The sequence below is a fragment of the Helicoverpa zea genome, chromosome 31 (assembly GCF_022581195.2).
Source record: "Helicoverpa zea isolate HzStark_Cry1AcR chromosome 31, ilHelZeax1.1, whole genome shotgun sequence".
Lineage (NCBI taxonomy): Eukaryota > Metazoa > Arthropoda > Insecta > Lepidoptera > Noctuidae > Helicoverpa > Helicoverpa zea.
The window spans coordinates 437,516-456,347 of NC_061482.1; the positions used below are offsets into that span (position 1 = coordinate 437,516).

The following is an 18,832-nucleotide window of genomic DNA, read 5'->3' on the forward strand; positions in this document are numbered from 1 at the left end:
TTAAGAGGATCGCTCTTAACAAATTACCTGACAAATTGATCGACTCAATTAATACACTACCAATATATATTTTAATTAAATTAACGACGGAATAATTGGAGTGCAATCATGCTGCACATAAAACGACACTCGAATGTTTCAATTAGATGGAAACTGTTTGCAATATTAAATTCCGATCATAGCAGCGCAATGCTACAGTATCATCAGTAACCGCCGCATATTCCGGTCGGGCTGAAGAGCAGCTCTTCATATTTACCAATATTTATTGCGAACAAATTGGTCGAGCCGTTAATTAGTAACGTGTGTGTCGGCGCTGTTCAACGGAATTTGTTGCTAGTACTGCACTGCGCTCCATTATGTGCTTGAATGGACGAATTTTGGATGGATTATTGGACTGATTGGTGTTTATGTATTTGAAATACACATTTGGGTTTTGGCAGAGTTTAGGTAACGCCTTACTAAAGAGTTTGTTATGTAGAAAGAATATTGGATTTATATAATTCTACGGTGCCATTGACAGGATATAGATAGATCACGGTAGTGGCAATTTTCACTTCATCAGAGCCGATTGGTCCGGACAAATTTTTTCTTTTTCCTGATACTTAGATGTGTGTGCACCATAAAACTTATCTTCCGTGGCTGTCATTGAGCATGTGATGAGAGCGATGTGACTCAGTTGTTACCAAGGTCTTGAGTCTTGTTCATGCAAAATGCATATACAGGAGTTGGGCAATCGAGAAACGATGTGTGGATTGTGTGAAAGACGGCTGCAAAGCTACTTGTGAGATGACGTATAATAGATATGAAAGGGGAAGGTTTGCAGCGCCGACGACAAATATCATTGAGGGCGGACTTTTACGTTTTGCTTTTACACTTAGAATTAGTTTAAATTGTTCTGATTTTGACATATTTTTATTTACCACTATTAACTGTACTAGAATTGCAAAAGTTCCCCATTATCAGGTCTCGTCATAGGTTCCGTCAAGTCTGTGCACAGGGTACGTATAGAAGCTGAGCGCTCGTGCCGGCTCACACCTCGCGGTGCATAAAATTGTGCACATGTAGCAAAACACGCGTATTTATGTTCGAACGCCCAGTCTGTAGGTATATTCCCTACTTTACATCTCACTGGAACGGTGTAAGATTTTCAAGGACATAAAAATCGCTTTTTAATAAATATTTTTCTTATTTACTACTTTTTAATATATTTTTTTAAGTCCGATTGAATTTAGATCAACATTTTAGCTAAAAAGTGTTAAAATTTGAATAAAATAATTAAAAGCCAAAGTGCTCTGTGGGATGTCATCAAATTACCTGAATCAATCTCAACAAATGTATCGCGTATTAAATGTAGCAAAACGATAATAATGTGAAGGGATGCACTTGACGAGTAGTAGTAGATGTGGGAGGCTGAACGGTTTCGCTAATGGAGGCGCAGGTGTACGTCGCGCGTGCGAGTGCGGGGCGCCCCTGGCATTGTCTCGCGACCCTGCGCTTATACCGTCGCCCATCAATTTTATCCAGCCCCTTGCTCCGCCCGACCGACTGTGAAGCTTACTGCTCTTTTATTTTTTAATAAACTCATTCAACTTGCTCTTAGTATAACGATCACAAGATTATTTTCAGGGTCTAGGTTAATATCGATCAGCTTCCAACATTTATGTCATTAATCTTTGAGTAACGTCATTTAATCTGATAAATATTTAGTCAATACTTTCACAAATCAAATAGAACATCTAAAAAGGCAAGTTGTTATTTTATGACTGCCTTAGACCCTGGGTGTATCTCGCAGCTAACAACGTCCCGTGCCCGGATAAATATGTAGATCAGCAATCATTTCCGGATAATGTAATCATTCAAATAACGAATGAAATAGTTTTTGTAACACATTGGTCTAGACTAGACGCGGCTGGTAAATAGGATCCAACGAGAATGACTCAAGTTTTTGGGTTCATACGTTAGATCTCACATACAAATCTTTCCTCTTATAAAAATAGTGTAGATTAGATATACACTTGACAGTATTTATACACTCTGGTGAAACTTAATCTGAGACGACCTTTGATCCAGCTATGTCGTACCCCTGGTTAGTGAAACCGCCAAAGACAGTTTGAAATAAAATTACTATCAATTTAACATTGTGCATAAATGATTTCGGAGATCTAACAAAAGCCCCCTTAACCTCACTATAATATGTGCCCCGCGATAATTAAATCCATTGCAAGGGGTGGCGTTTTTTGCCTTACGAATATGTTTGTCAGTTACTGATGCAAAATATGAAAAGTTGGAACTATCACTGATATGATACAATTGCTAAGAGCCTTTTCCGCTCACGCACAAATTCTGAACTTTTTGCAGTTGTGCCCTAAAATTATATAATGTCGCTCTTTCCCATGATTAGAAAATTACGATATTAAAATCGTACCTATTTATATGGCAAGTAGATCAAAGGTACCTACTGTATACCTACTTAATGTATCGTTTTTTATCCTTAACTTGAGCCATTCTTCACGTCTTTTTTTTTAACGACGTCAAAAATCATCAAATGTCAATCAACCCTCCCGCTGTGGGTTAGCAGCGGTGGGGGAGTGTCAGACTCTTACTGACTAAAAACCGTCGTGTTCCGTCATAGGCCTTTTATGTAACAGGGCCGCGGGACCTCTTTCGAACAACCCGCAGCGCCATTCTTCGCGTCTGTCGCAGATTTAATGATGAATACTCTGATCTCACTCACTGCTCGCCATGTAGCCGCGTAAAGCGACACCGGTACAAAATAACATTCTAGCTGAAGCGAGATATACAATGAACAACTTGTCAGATAAATCTGCAGACATTGTGCAGTCACCAGACCAACTAAATTGACATGTCCTACGTGACTAACACTTAGTTAACAGTAATTTATGCACAATTCATAGTTAATAAATACTTTCGGTTTTATAGGTCGCTAACAGATAATAGTTTTAATAGGCGTAGGCATTTCCCAAATGCTGATATTGAACGACTTTAACAGTTAATGCCTCCAGGGCTCGCGTTCGTGTTGGTGCAATGTTGGCAGTTGCATTACTAACAGCCCTTTCACACGGCAGTCCAGTTTTGCGGGACCGGCATTTTACTGTATCCTGCAAAAACGGACGCTGTGTTCACACGTATTTCAGTTTTGCAGGAAGGCCGGTCCCGCAAAACTGGACTGCCGTGTGAAAGGGCTGATCCTGTTTTTTGACCATGCCTACGCTAGTGATCAGGCGAAATGGACGTGAATACTTTGCTAGTCTATTGATATTATCGACGTCGTCGGCAGCGAAATAGAAGATTCTGGGTTCATCCTATCGTGACACAACACAACGCTCGACAGGTATTTTTGTAAATCACCTTCCCGCAAAAAACAGTGTCCAGCAAAAAACCGTACGCAGGTAGCCGTGTGAACACTGCCATAGAAATATGTGTCATTAAACGGGATCCCGCTTTTTGATCCCGCATTTTGCAGGATCCTGCATGCGGTTTGTTCGTGTGAACACTAGCATATAATATCTTTTGCGATCAAACGGGATCCTGCAAAAAACTGGACTGCCGTGTGAAAGGGCCGTAACTCTGCAACAGTTTTATGTTAGGCATAGAGCGAGCAGAAACTGACGAGCCTTTTATTTGGTAATGCTCTAATTAAACTCGAGCACGTAATTTGCATCAAGTTATAAGCTGTAAACCTGAGCGCGCGAGAGGGATCTCTCTATACAGAGCGCAGATCTCGTCTAACTAGCGCGATTAACGCCACTCGTTCAAAATCATTTTTCAGTCAGAACCTAACTAGGTTTTGATACACCAAGTATCTTTAAACTAAGTGACAAAAATAAGGCGATTTAATGTTAGAAATCGATACCTGCTAAGGTATAAGCGAGATGTTATTGGGCGCTAAACGAAGCAGGGGCTCGTGGCTTGCGTCGCTAAAGCAACAACCGCTTCTCCTTCCGCTAGGAACGGATTAGGCGCGTCCTTCGCATGACGCTGCGGCGTGTGCCTTTGTGGAATAAATTCGGGAAATGTAGCTCGATACGGAGGCTGCGTAGTGAGTGGACGAGGCAGGCGTGCGAGAAGGAGCGGGCGGCGCGGGCGAGACGCGAGGCGGCGGCAGTGGCGACAGCGCCGCGCGCCGTGACGGACGGAGCGTCGCGACCGCACACCCGCGCCGGCACGTGTCGGCCGGCGCGATGGGGACCACCCCGCCGCCCGCCGCCGCCAAACAACACAAGACCCGGCGGAAGATATCCCTGCCGTGGTTCCGGCAGAGCTCGGTGAGCGCGCCGCACGCCATGCTGTCCCGGCAGCACACCATCGACACGCCGAGCTCGTTCCACGCGCGCCTGCTCAAGGGCAGCCGGCAACGCCAGGTGATCACCGCCGCGCCGCCCCGCCGCCCCGCCGCCCACTGCAGTCCGACGCACCGCAGGCCACTCCCGCGCTTGCACTCACCTGCACTCGCATCCTACATCATAACACCACTTACCGACATCCACATAGTCCTCCTCGCATTTCGTGCTGAGAATGCTTTTCCACTACACCGATTATAATAACTAGGTACCTCTGAAAATGAAAAGCGAAGCACATTGTTACTCAATTATGAACACTTTGTGCGAGTTCATGTTGTTGTGTATGTTGTTGTATGTAAGTTCATCATTGTTTTGTTTTGGAACTGTTGGCTTAACATTCGTCATTAACTTACAAATGTACGGTTATCAAAATAACCTAAAAATATGAACGAAAAATTGTGTCTGTTCATTTATTGATTGAACGATTTTAAATATACCTATTCAATAAATGACTGAAAATATATATTGTTACTTAGAAATAAAATATTAATGTACATACAGTGTATATTTATTATTATTTTTTATTTTACTTTTGTCGTTAGCCAAACAATCAACTTTATTTTTACCAATTGGCACAATATTTCGTATCTTTTCGTTTTGTAATCCACTCGCATGCTGCCCCATTAAAATCGGCCATAAATTCATCTTAAATTAATGCATTTTGCTTAATAAACAATCAATTAGAAGCAGATGGGTGAGAACAAACACTTACAAGTGGTGCGACACGAGTAATCTTGGCCAATTGACCGAGATAACGAATCGGCTATCTGTCACTCGAGTTAATAGATTCTGCCACGGCCGATAAAGCGATAAATAATCTCCGTTTCCTCTCAATTATATCACTTGTGTCAAAGCTCGATTCAACACCAATACCATGCATAACTTTGCTATACAATAAACTTACGATGCTCCGTTTACCGCTTTCAAAACAACAAGGAAAACGGATAAATGTAAATAAATATATAACAAAGACGGCTGCGGTGGAAGCGCTAACTAGCTCCTAATGAACAAGTGATAATTTATTGTTGTAAACATAATGTGTGTGTCAGCCATTCTGTATGTGCCGTCTGAAAACACACACTACCGCTAAGCCATCCTGCTATTCCAACTAGATGCAGGGAACATTTAAGAGGTTGGCCTACTGTCTCACGTAAAACGAATCGAGCTATGTTCCTATTTTTGGTCTGTAAAAACTGTAACCACAAATACCTACAACGATTCATTTTTTAAACAGAAAATGCTTGAAAATAACGATATCCGAATGCTCAGGAATGTAGCCAAGGCGATGTGCGGTAAAAATTATGATGCGCACATGCCATCCGTGAAATATTTAGAATAACAGCAATTCTAGTAGAAATACTGTTACTTAGATCTGACACCAATAGCCATGACAATAAATTATTATCTGTGTATCGTGTGCAGGATTGCGGAATCTTGAAAGAAAAATTGACGGAACTGCGTAACGATAATTTGCAAGCTTCAGGCGATAAAATGACGAATGTCGATGTAATGAGCAATTCAGTATATAATACTGCTTAACCTCTCAGTACCCAGGTATTGTTGCTGTGCCCAAGAGTCCCGCATTTCCACGCACAGCGTCTACCACAGGCAACATTTAGCGTTTTTGTTTCATAGAGGATTATCAATTCTCTGAGGCTTTTGAAGTAACTTGTATATGGGGCAGTATAACTAGCTGTACTGGAAAATTCAAGCAATGAAAATCAAAGTGAAGTCTTTAATAAGTTTGAATTTGGTGACTTACCACGAAGAATGCTAGGTTTGTCCGCTAACTCATAACCGCCTCATACCATGTAGGTAGAGATTGGCAACTAGACCGTGTTTACAACGAGTCTAGTTTCATTAAGTGGATTTCATAGACTTCATTATATTGAACATACTCCTCATATGGCAGGTAAATAAGTAACCTTTAAGTATTTGTCAGCGTGCTTTCAAAAAGAAAAGATATTTGAACTTAGTACTCAACCTTAAAAGCGCGTTTCTAAAGCGAGCTGCCGACTGCAATTGTTGACCACACTTGCAGCGGCTGCATGAAATCAGTCGATAGCTGCATCCGGCTGCTCGTCATGCTGCTGCCGCTTCGAGCCAACATTGTTTCATGTAATTACCTACAAACCAGTAATGCAGCGACGGCCGATTTCATGCAGTCGGTGCGGTACCTTAAAGAATGGGAAAAGCGGATTACCGATCACTAAATAATTATTTCTTAATTAGCTTTCGCCCGCGTCGAGTTCGATAATATCGAGTTTCCAAGAGAACTCTTCAAAAGTCCGGGATAAAAACTATCCAGGTCAACTCTATCTTTGTACTAAATTTTATCAAAATCAGTTCAGTGAAAGCGTAACAAGCAGACAGACAGAGTTACTTATAGGTAATATTAGAAGGGACGCATTTATAATATTATTAGGGATACTAGGGTTTGTTATCTACTTTATAAACTAAATTATGATTTACTTAAGCAATATTTCGTTACCTACTGAAGCTTTCCGATATAAAGTGCCTTTACCGTCCGTTCGTACATGTGTAGGTACTTACGATATTGAATCGCAATAATTCTCATACGCGTATCATGCACAGGGCTCTTAAGTAATTCCACAGGCTTGCCTCGAATTAAGATAAGATAATGTAAGACAATAAATAAATAAAATATTTATTTCACAAAAACATGAACACATTGCACTGTTAAACATTGCGTAACATTAATTTATATTTGTCACATTTAGCACAATAGGCATGATGACAAATTTTTAAATTCCTTTGTATGATGTAGGTATACGTCTATTTTATATGAAAAATTATTAATTTTAAGAAAATGCGAAGTTTTTTTATCAAATAATTGCATTTTTCTCTGTCCACTTTGAATCCGGCGCGAAAACGCTTGTCAGTGTCATGTCGTCACTTGTGACGTCACGACTGAAATTACAAGACGCAAGTAAACAACGCTCGTGCAATAATTAAGTTTTTTGTGTTATTAAATATGAATTCGAAAGTGCATAGGTGTTGTGGGGTCCCCCAGTGTAAGAACACATCCAAAACAACTCCTGATAAGTTATTTGTGTACGTTCCTCACAATAAAAAAATACGAAACAAGTGGCTTAAACTTGCAAGGCGAGATTCAAAAGCAATATTGCCCAGGGTACAACTTTATTTTTTTGTTTTATTTTTTGCGTTTCAGCTGTACGTAACTCACAGCGTCATCACCAAAGGATGGCCTGGAGGACCTAAAAGAAAAATCAATTTATAAATAAAGGGTAGAACCATGATAATAGATTTCATTAACATTTACACCTGATAACAAATACATTGTCAAAAGTAATTTTAAGGAATTATTTATAACTAAAATTGTTTTTAATTAAACTAATATTCTAACATAGAAGTTTTTTTAATTAAACTAATACACTTACATGGAAGTTTTTTTTAATTAAACTAGTATACTTACATGGAACTTTTAACATTTCTAAATTCAGCTGAACAAAAATCTTTATTTGATGCGAAAAACTCTCCCAGCATTATGATATCAATTCTAGGCAAATTAGCGCTGTTTGCCTTGATAAATCCGGGCTCCATAACTCATGTTATAAACAATTAATTAATTAAAAACAAAGATTGCAGTGGAAGTTCACAATAACGAAATGTGACGTTCGCGCGCTTTCGCGCGAGTTGTTTTCAGAGATGACGTCACGAGCTCTGATTGGTGTTCAAGATATCATGGCGGATTGCCTTATTTCGTAATTTTATTTTATAAAAATACATATTAATCACATTATTAATAAAGAAAACAATGCGCGTTTTATATTCCAAGCTTCAAGTTTAATTTAATAAATATATTATTTTAATGATTTTTGATTACTGTCATCATGCCTATTGTATAGACTCTATCCCTTAAACTAGGTCTAGCCTGTATCTTAACTTAAGAGATAGGGTTCGGCCTCATAGGTACAATAAATAATTACTACTACTTAGTAAGCAAGCAATTGCTAAAATACAATTCAAATTAGTATCGATTTCGATAGGACTGCGTCAGATTATACACACAAATGTATGTATGCGCCACTTTTACGAGGTGACACAAATTCGTGATTAATTGCCTTGTGGTAATAAAATGGCGACTGAGGACTCGCGGCTCTGAGCTAAGTTACAGCAAATCCCGTGTGCTTGAAGCCGATCTCGACATCATATTAACTTGTCAACCATACTTATTTCGTTTAAAAAGAGCTCGTGGCTAAGCCAAAGCCGCGCGGATCGATCGATCATAAGGTTAAGCAACGCCTGACGCGGTCGGTCCACGGATGGTTGACTATCTTGTCATAAAAAGTTCTTCCGTGTAATGACATGATAAACTGTAGGTCCCGACTGTCATTTGAACATCTTTGGCAGTCGTTACGGGTAGTTAGAAGCCATTAAGTCTGACAACCAGTGTTACCTAGTGGTATTGGATTGCCCGGGTAACTGATTTGAGTAGGTCCGATAGGCAGACGCTCCTTGTAAAACACTGGTAATCAGCTACGTCCGGTTAGACTGGAAGCCGAGCAGAACATGGCTAGGCAGATAATGACTTCTTTCGTTTAAGTCTGTAAATGATAATATGACGCTTGAATCTGTTATTAATATTGCATGGGCTGCAGGTGTATCGACATAGGTATGGCGTGCGCCTACTCGGTGACTTGCCTTCGTACCCATGATGAGACACTGACAACTAGTTATGCGGTGGTCACAAATAGGTGAACGAGTTAAGGTCAAACTCTATTACTGAATATCCAAAAAAAATATGCTGAATTTAAGGAAGCCAACCCTTGCTAGAAAGAAATGAATAAACTAGATAACGATGTTAGTAAGTACATGGACACAACCATAAAGTACATCGCCGTAAGTTCGACATCTCTGAAGAGTTCAGCAAATGAAACCAGAACTACTAGAGAACTCGGCAGAGATCCTTAGGCAGGAAAAATATGTATGTATGTATATGTAGTTTTGGTACAAAGCTCTAAAGACCCGCACAATGATGATGAACTTGATTAATATAAGAAACGAAATTGGGCCAAAGTAACAGATTAAAGTTTTCATTTTTCAGGTGAGACTCTTATTACCGCTCTATACTAGCGATGACACTGTCATTTATGATCATATCATCACTACAGATACACTAACATAGATTATTGAATTGTGAACATTCAATACATACTAACAATTCAGCTACAAACGAAGAAAACTGAAAATCCATACCTGCCATGACCTGTCGTGGGAATTAAATTAATAATTGGCTACGACGCTAGACCAGCGAGCTATTTCATAAATGTAATGCCACAAGAAAAAACATTACCGACTTCAAAAAGAAGAAGTTTCTAAATACGAAAGGGCCGGGAAAGTTATCTTTTTTGGTTAGGTTGTTTCATTGAAGGCTCTGGAAACTGAGCCATGTTTTATAACCTGACTAGTAATAAAAATAAAAATAGACTTAAAGAATTATAGACGTTTGGAATTATAAAACGAGCGATTCAAAAAACGAATTTGAGTAAGCGAAAAATTAACTAAACATTTGCCAAATATTGAAAAAAATGCAGGACGTAACGTTGACACTCAAACAAATATTAAGTCGCTCAAATATTATGAAGCTGCTCATTTTGTATTTTAAGTAACTCAAATTAATGTTTGTAAGATACTATTCTGTTGATTTTTCGTCACTTACAGTCAGTCGCTCACTTAGTAATTATATAACCCAAATTAATTAATTTTGACACTTACAATTGTAATTTACAGTAGTTATTAGTATAGTAAGTAAACACTCGCAAGCATTGGCCTTTATTAGTGTGATAAACTCGTCTGATGGAACATATCTTACACTATCATTCATTATTATGTAATACAAGTAAGAACATACTTAATCAGTGGAATCCAATTGCATCTTTTTATGTGAATGCATATCATTGATATACAAAAACCCAAGATGCGGAGTCTCGAATAAAAGTAACGCTCGTAAGTGTCCCCGAACAATAATTTTGTCTCTTTCTGTAAGGTACAAGCATACGTTATTGCAAGTTCAAGTTTACGCGAATTGCTTAAAGTCGTTATTACAACGAACTGTAGTTAAAGCAATAAAAAATTGTTGTTATTTGTACTGTTAAATTGTTAAATTTTACGACCGAAGTGGTCGGCTAGGACAGAGAAAATGAGCGCACAATTCTGAATGTTGCGCTCATTTGGTGAGGACGTTTTTGAGACGTTGAGTGTGCATCTTGGGTTTTTTGTATATCAATGATGCATATATGTAGGTATTCATAGAATAGTATCGCTTCACACACGTATCTGAGACAAATACAATTCAAAATAGCTTTGATTGCATTTTGTCTGTGTTTGTGTTTTGTGAAGTAACGAAACAATAACTCAAAATTAATAGACACGACAATGTTCATTTTGATACAAGTTAGCGAGGCAATATTGATTTGATTGATCACTCTTGGCAGGCTGGCTTCGCGATTCCATTGCAGAGGGTACAAAATTGTACAAATTCACTTGTGTGAAAGTAGTAGGTACGATTTTCTTTCATTATACATGTGTATAATCAATTAAACTACAAAATAAAAATGTTGGTAAAAGCTAAATGCTTATGCGAAGTGAAGTCGACCTAGTTGCGGTGTTTCGCATTCATCCGCGCCGGCAATTAGTGTAAGTTCACCTGCGTACGCGATATAATTTTGACGACAAGACACTTTTCTATCACATGTTAATCAAAATAAAAAAACTGGCCAAGTGCGATTCTTAAGAAGAAGTTAATCTATCTATATACAGTAAAATTGTGAAAATGTATTCAGCTTGTAACGTGAGTTGGTACAGTAACAGACAGTGTCGTCCCAAACATAGCTGACTTGTAGGTGTTTCCATAGAATAATGAACTTGCACGTCTGTGTTGACATCGCGTGCCTCACAGCAGAAAGCAAGTCATACTCTACGCCAAACTTGTAACAGGGAATATCAATTTGCGGCTTTATAAAATATCAGAGCTATTATTTAGTGGAGCCCTAGGGACGCACGATGCTGATACTGTTTGTCGACGAGCGGAACCCGATACTCCCCTGAAGCATCGTGAACAATCTTAGTGTGGCAACCTTCCCAGGAATCTTATAGTTATCGGCACGGATAATGAGCGCTCGGCGGAAGAGTGGGGATTGCTTTGCGCACTGTACACTTATGGCAATAAACCAATAAATCACTTCTGCGCAGGTGAAGGTCAGAGCTCAATATCCTTGCCGATGATTATATTTGTATCTTGTACCTGTATTCGTTTAACAGTAACATGTTGAAATTAAAGAAATACGATATTATTTCAACTTTCTGTTCACAAAATATAAATACAACGTGAACGCTGCTTTTAAATTCAGTTTAAAAAATAAAAGAACGATGAAAATATATACCGGAGAGTGATGCAGCTTGTTTCATTGTCAGAGACAATTTCACGTTTAGTAGATTGGTAAACTTACAGAATAATTTCTGAACTAAGTTAGTAATTTAACGCACCTAAGTAGGTGCATAGAAACATTTTTTTTAAATTCAGTTTCCATATTTCATTATAGTGAACGTCTCTTCTTTGACATAAAAAAAAAAAACATTCGAATCGGTTCACGCAATCTAAAACAACCACTGAGGACTGTGAATAATGTAATAGCGGAGCATAAGAATAGCTACTTTAGGGATGAATATTTTAAGTCTAGCCCATGGAACTTCAGCGTATCACTTCGCCTATACCTTCATACGTAGTGTTAACATTAACAAATAAAACACAGTTAATTTTTTTTATTTCAATCATAAGTTATACGTGGTTACTACACCTAAGGCTGACAGATTTAATACTCCATTTATTATTTCGGTGAACTTTGACACGTCATCTAGCCGTATTTAAACTTGGCGCGTCTGTTACTGGCCTTAAGACCGTGCTGCGCCCTCACACAAACGCAAACGCAAAGCATACGCAACGATTATTCATAAATTTCATTCATAACATTGGATTACTTCTGAAATACTACGACATTACAATGACAAAAAAAGCAGTGCATATTAGCTATTTCCCGTCTACTGTAATTCCAATCGATTATTTATGTATTTTATGTCCTTCTCCTGAAGTATGGCACAGATGCAAATCAACACCTTGTATAATACATACGTTCGTAGGAATGGTACGCAGTGAGGGATTTCATAGATTTCCGGTAAGATATTTGTGAAGCCCCGCAGGCCCGACAGAGGCTGTCAGAGCACCAGCAGTAACGAGCGCTCGGTGTAAGAGCTCGCATTACAGACATCACCCGCTTGCCATACTCACTGCGCACACAGTCGGGATAATACCGTCTTTATTATCGCGTGTTTTCATAATCAAGACAATCATTATTGTAATGTTATAAAAATTGCTTTGTCGTAAAGGACAGTTTTGTTAGAGACCCCTGTTGCACTTCGCAGTAATAGGGTTGTTTCCTAGTATTCATTTAGTTAAAATTAAATAAATGCACCGAAAGTTCACAAAACTAGAAACACGATAAGCTATATTATATTATTTATAACTGACCATATATTTTTTAATTAATTTATGAAATTTTAATTTTGAGCCTGTGACGTCACGCCATTAAAAACGACGAGAAGAGACCGATGACGTCATCCTTTCTATATTTGACAATGACAAGTATTTGACAGTGACAGATATATCGAAATAACCTCAGAATTAATGTTTTGTTTACTTGCTTCTGTGAAGTTCTGTGTCTTAATTGCATTTAAGTGATACAACTGCTAAAGAATTATGGAGAAAGGATTTATGAAAGCTGATAGTTCCAATCTGCCAAGAGTAGACTCTTTTATGGTCGCTCAATTCTTTGCCAATAACCAAGATTTTTATTCAGCGGTACGAGGATGAACAGTTTATTTAGAGCACTAATGGTCGTATTTCCACAGTCTCGCACAACACAAACCTTGTAGACATTCATTTAATTTAAGTTTTTTGAAAAAGCATCAAATCTTTTCGAACGCGGACACAAATATAACCTCAATATAAATAAACAAAAACTTTACGTTTCTTTGCACCATTTCATTTTTCCGCGTGCACAACTCAAAACATTTGAGGTATTTTATTTTTGTGCAAATGTATAAAAATAATCTATATGTATAAAATATTATAGTTTTTGTAGCTATTTTATAAAAATACATTATTAAAATTAAGAAATCCATTAGTTGGTATGTTAGTTTTTTCTCGTTTTCTCTCCTTTAAAATGTAAAGGAATGAACAGAGAACGTTGACGTCACAGTCTCAGTCAGTCAGTCTCAGTCAGATCTAGCGTTTTCTGAGCAATATTTTAAGACAAATAGAAAAACATGTAATACATAAAAAATAAAAAGATTTGAGACGAAAAATGAAAGAGAGGGTGATCTTAAAATTATTTAGAAGCTATCTAAATAGGTTTCCGAAAATTGGAAACAACCCTATTGTGTAAATTTTTATAAAATACAGATGTCATCGTTGTGTCTTGCCTCCGACGCTATAATATATTCAATCATTGCCGAGCTTATATTATTTATGAAGGTAACAACCATAAATAGACTACAACGTAGTTTACTTTCAGCTATATCTACGATCGATATAGTGAAGTCGATTGGTCTCTTCTGAGTTACTATTTTCCATACACATGTTATTATTTATTGCGTTGCCTTAATCATAGAATGAGACGTCACTTACAAGGATCTTAATCAAGTAATGGACGTAATATTTTAAGACGTACGGAAATTTACATCGCCGATCGATGCTTTCTACCTTAGCAAAGTTTAACGACTCTGGCGGCAGCGGTGAACACGTTATAGATGAAACAAATAATCTAGAATCTCTCCAATACTCTTGAAACAAAAAGCTAGGCAATTAATCTTTCATTTCAACAGTATACTTATCGTTTTGCCTGTACATTGATATTTCCATTCAATTGGTTTATGAAAACTTATAAACATAACGCTCAAGTAAATAGACGAGCCATTCCAAATAATATATTCATGTTTTCCATTGGCAAATATCGAATACCAGCCCAAGTCGATTTAAAAGCTATTCATATAAAAGTTTATGATGGGCAGATTCGAGCGAGCGTCTATCGCGATTGCACGATGCCGCGGAAACGACACGTCGATGTGCTTACGTCTGCCTCACCGACGCTCTTCTAATATCTACAAATCGGAGTCTATGACTCATACAAACGTAGCACAAGTTCCAAACATTTTTCATCCATCCCATATCAAATCACGAACAGATCCGTTCGCATTATGTTTTACAATTGTTCCGAGCAACGCGATTCCACATTTGTATAATAGGAAAGGTCGCTGTTAACCACTAGAAACGTTATCTTTATGTATATGTATTGGCTTATCAGTGTCCGTATTGTTGTCGACAGTGGACGTTATCAACTATCTGACGAATTCTGTTATCTGTAAACTGGTATTGAGCCACAATCGATCCCGCCCTTGTCCGCTAGTCCTCATAAGAAATTGTAGTTCAATGAAATCCACGTGAAAATGCAAAAGTCTAGGAATAATGATTCAACAGGCTTACCTGTCTGGCTTTGTACTATGCCTCAGTTTCTGGAGCATCTGCTTCCCATTGCTCTTTGCTGAGCAATATTGTGCCACTTGCTATTCATTCACAGCAATATTCATTTGGAGGTAGTATCATTATATTTCAAGAAATTCCAGTCGACCTAATTAAACGAAACCTTTGAATTGAATGGAATGCTTGCAAGATTCCATTTAATTTTTAATTCGATTCAATTTTTGACTTCAAAGAAGGAAGTATTACTAAGTCAGATGTTCAATATGGAAGGTTTTCGAAAAATATTAAAGATCGTTTAGATATCTACCTAACAAGTACGATTGTAGCTTAGCCTAGGAGGATATCCAAGTTGAAATAAAGAGGTCTTAATTAGAGATTAAAAAAACACATTATTAGTAATATTGTATTGTGTTGTATTTTGTCAGGCCGGTCCAGAGATGACGTGGGTGGTGGCGGAGCACGGCGCGGGCGGCGCGGGCGAGGTGTCCGTGTCCAAGGGGCAGCAGGTGGAGGTGCTGGAGCCGTGGGCGGCGCGCGCCGACTGGTGGCTGGTGCGCGTGCCCGGCGAGCCGCCGCAGGAGGGCGCCGTGCCCGCGCACGTGCTCAAGCTGCAGCCGCACCACCTGCCGCAGCAGAAGACGTCGCCGTCCCGCCGCCCGCTTAGCCAGCCCTGCGACGAGACCCTAGGTCAGTACACCCTCACTACTTTTCCACTAGGTCGCAGTTAGGGCTGTGCGCGCACTGCGCCTAGTGCCTCTTACACTGCACCGCACTTTCACTTTTAATTGGATAGAAAGCATCATGCATTTTTCACTTCCCGTGCTCTAATGTACTTACAATCTAGGTCGAAATGTTATTTTCAAATCTATTTGACGATAAAATAGATAACAAACTGCAAAACCGAAACACTTATGTTATTGCGTTATGACAATGGCAACACAACTTTTCTTCTTTAGTGAGGTTTCCTTTGTTCTCAAAACTTTTGATTTAGGTAAACACCATCGGGGGTGTTTTGTCCAACTAGAGGATTATTGGTAAAACGTCTACAATCTTTTAAGTGATTGGTTCGTTGGAACCCATTTACAACCAAAGATTTTTAAAAGCTAGAAATGCCTGGCGTCAAAAACAAGAGTTCTTTTTTTTAATAATAGCAAATTAAAATCGCAAATCATCAGTTATCTAGGCAAAGTCAATCACATATGTAAATGTTAATTTAAATTTGGACAAGTGACCTGCGGGCGAATATCTGGCGTTGCAATGCCTGCGAGGGAGCGGGCTGACAGGCGGCGGCTGCGGCCAGCCCGCTATTATTCGACAGCCGCGTATCAGTTGCACGTCCACTGCCTCGATGTGAGCTACACTATTTGGCAGCCAGCTTCAATATACAAGTTGATCCACAACATCTAACATTTGCTGCGATATTATCAATACCTACGGTTATTATGTTACAGTTTACTATTTGAATACGAGTATAATTACACGACGTATTGATTCGCGAGGAAGGCGGACTGGCCTGTTTTGAGGACTTCTTAAATACTGAATACAAGCCCAAAACAGAGTAATTAAATTATTCATCATTTGATGATCACTCCACCAAAAAAAAAGAAATATAGTAAAAAAAACCCTGCGTGCCACAAAGTGAAAAGGCAGAAAAATTTTGTTACCCACATGCCAAGCGTCAATTTATTTTACTCTAAAATTTTAACTAAACTCGTTACGCCGGTAGAAATAATATAATGACGCAAAAAAAAAACGTTTCTCTTTTGCTCTGTCGGTTTTCTTAAGTTTAAGTTCAATTTCAAAAAGTTATATCTCCGAGGATGTTGATAGTACCATCCACCTCGTATATAAAATATATCTAGTATTGAGAGAAGAGGTGTAGCCGGACTGCGGCTCGTATTAAACTAGCAGGCAATAGTGAACAGCCGGCAGTGAGCGTGAGTGCTCGGGGACGAGCGGCCCGCGCGCACACTTCATCGATTCAAACAAGTGCACCGCGGCTGCACGCTTTGACACAGCGTTTAATAAACTCGTGCCTTTTGCCCGCGGCTACGATCCACCCCGCTCTACGTGATCACACTGCATTACACCACTGCAGTACTTTCACCATGGATTTTATGGCCAATCTAAAGCTAGTGTTTGCGTTTTCGTGCCCGCATATAATATTGTTACTACGTGTAATGTAATTTTTATCTTAAAGCTCTTCTTAGACCTACAGAAGCTGTTCTCTACATAGTAATAGTTAATTGTTTCGTTTAGTCTGAGCGTTGGCGTAAAATTATTCATCTTTTTAGATCCCTTACCGCAAAGCGCAATTGCATAGTTATACATTACCGACGCTTTGTTATCTCATTCAACTTCATTGTGTGCTTTCTCTGAACTCCAAAACTAGTTGTAGTTTGCAATGCTGACATTTGCGAAACCTGGCAAATTATATCCTAAACTGCATATGAACGTATTTACATTTCGGTGAGCGAGCATCACTTGTACAATCGTAATGAGGAGTTTGTGCAGATGAGACTGGCTCGTTCAAAGTATGTTCGTAACCTAGAATCATTAGCCGAGCGACGCTAAACTCATCTTACTGCAATGTCAGCCGCTGTTCAACTGTTACACATCTCATGGGAGCTAGTATTTTAATAAATAGGGCGGTGCAAAAGGGGTGTATACCGCAAAATCTATATTCCTTACGTATGCATATAATATGTTCCGCGATCTATTTTGGTCTTCGAGTGATAAGTGCCCCATGCTTAGGCTGGTTGACAAACTTTCTGTTTTCTTAAACCAGTACTAACCTTGCCTTCTGTAACCCTAACCGACACCCACAAATTCAATGTGCTTTCCGAAACAAAAAAATCATTTTTATTTTAATTGCGGTCGGAATAGTAAGGGGTTGCCGATCAAAAGATAGCTTACTTATCATTTTAGTAAAGGTATTTATTTACATAACAGTAAAGCCAATTAAATCGAAAAACATTTATGGATTCTGCGCAGTATTAATAGCACCGTAATTCCTGCAATTAATCAGCTTCCGACTCGTAGTCGTGGCATAAAGATATTTTACCTCGATTCAGCACTTCCCGGAAGCCGAGTACCTACTGCATGACCTATTTCACGATTGATTTCGTTTGCTCGTAACGTGTTACTAACTAATAACTATTCCCTTTTGAGTCACTATCTACAGAGCGACTTCCATTGTCGAACGTACCAAACATCATTTTCTATTTCACAAAAGGGATATAAGAGTTGTTACCCATGGCTCAAGAGAGAACACGAAGAAAGTTAAGTACTTCTTATAACATTGAGTGTGTGGTTCTGGTCTATGATCCGCATTGTATATGTGCTCAGTGCACTAGTAACATTCACGCCAAATCTCTTCACAATGCTAGGTGCGAGCTGCCGTGCTATAATGCTGCTCAATATTTGAGAAATACATCTATGACTCACACAAATGTTATTGTGTTTATTACCAATGTTTCTATTTTTCTTTCTCTTTTTTCTTTATCTAGTCTGATGTCCTTAGCCCAGTATTCCAATTGCATTGTTTTCAAATTCATGTAGGTAGCTGTTTCCAATTCCTATTCAGTAGTGATGAAACTTGAGATTCTGTACTTGTTTGTAGGTTTAGTACTAGTTACGTGTAACGGCACCTGGCGGCTGTACTGCAGAATTAAATACGAGAGGATTATCACAAAAAAGTTAATTATTTTTCATATGAATATGTAATAATACTTTTTCTTAATCAAAGCTTTTTTTGTTTGGGTTCCGTAGTCAATTAGGAACTATTTATTTTGAATCGAACTTTGAAAAAGCTTGTACAGGTACAATAATGAGTAAAATCGTGATAGCAATACAAAAACCCTCGGAACTCGTAATAATCTCCGGGGCGAGC

At 38.7% G+C, this 18,832-nt stretch overlaps 1 protein-coding gene across 6 annotated transcripts in view; it reads left to right on the plus strand.

The window, feature by feature from the left end:
- The window catches only part of LOC124644988 (kalirin), a 145,672-nt gene that overhangs the window by 77,705 nt on the left and 49,135 nt on the right, over positions 1-18,832 (plus strand). For all 6 annotated transcript variants that reach the window (XR_006986132.1, XM_047184699.1, XM_047184696.1 and 3 more), the window contains exon 30: positions 15,366-15,627. Coding sequence is in view for 5 of the 6 variants with exons in the window: in XM_047184699.1 (XP_047040655.1) it covers positions 15,366-15,627 (262 nt within the window). In the remaining variant the exon portion in view is untranslated. The remainder of the gene's footprint in view (positions 1-15,365; positions 15,628-18,832) is intronic.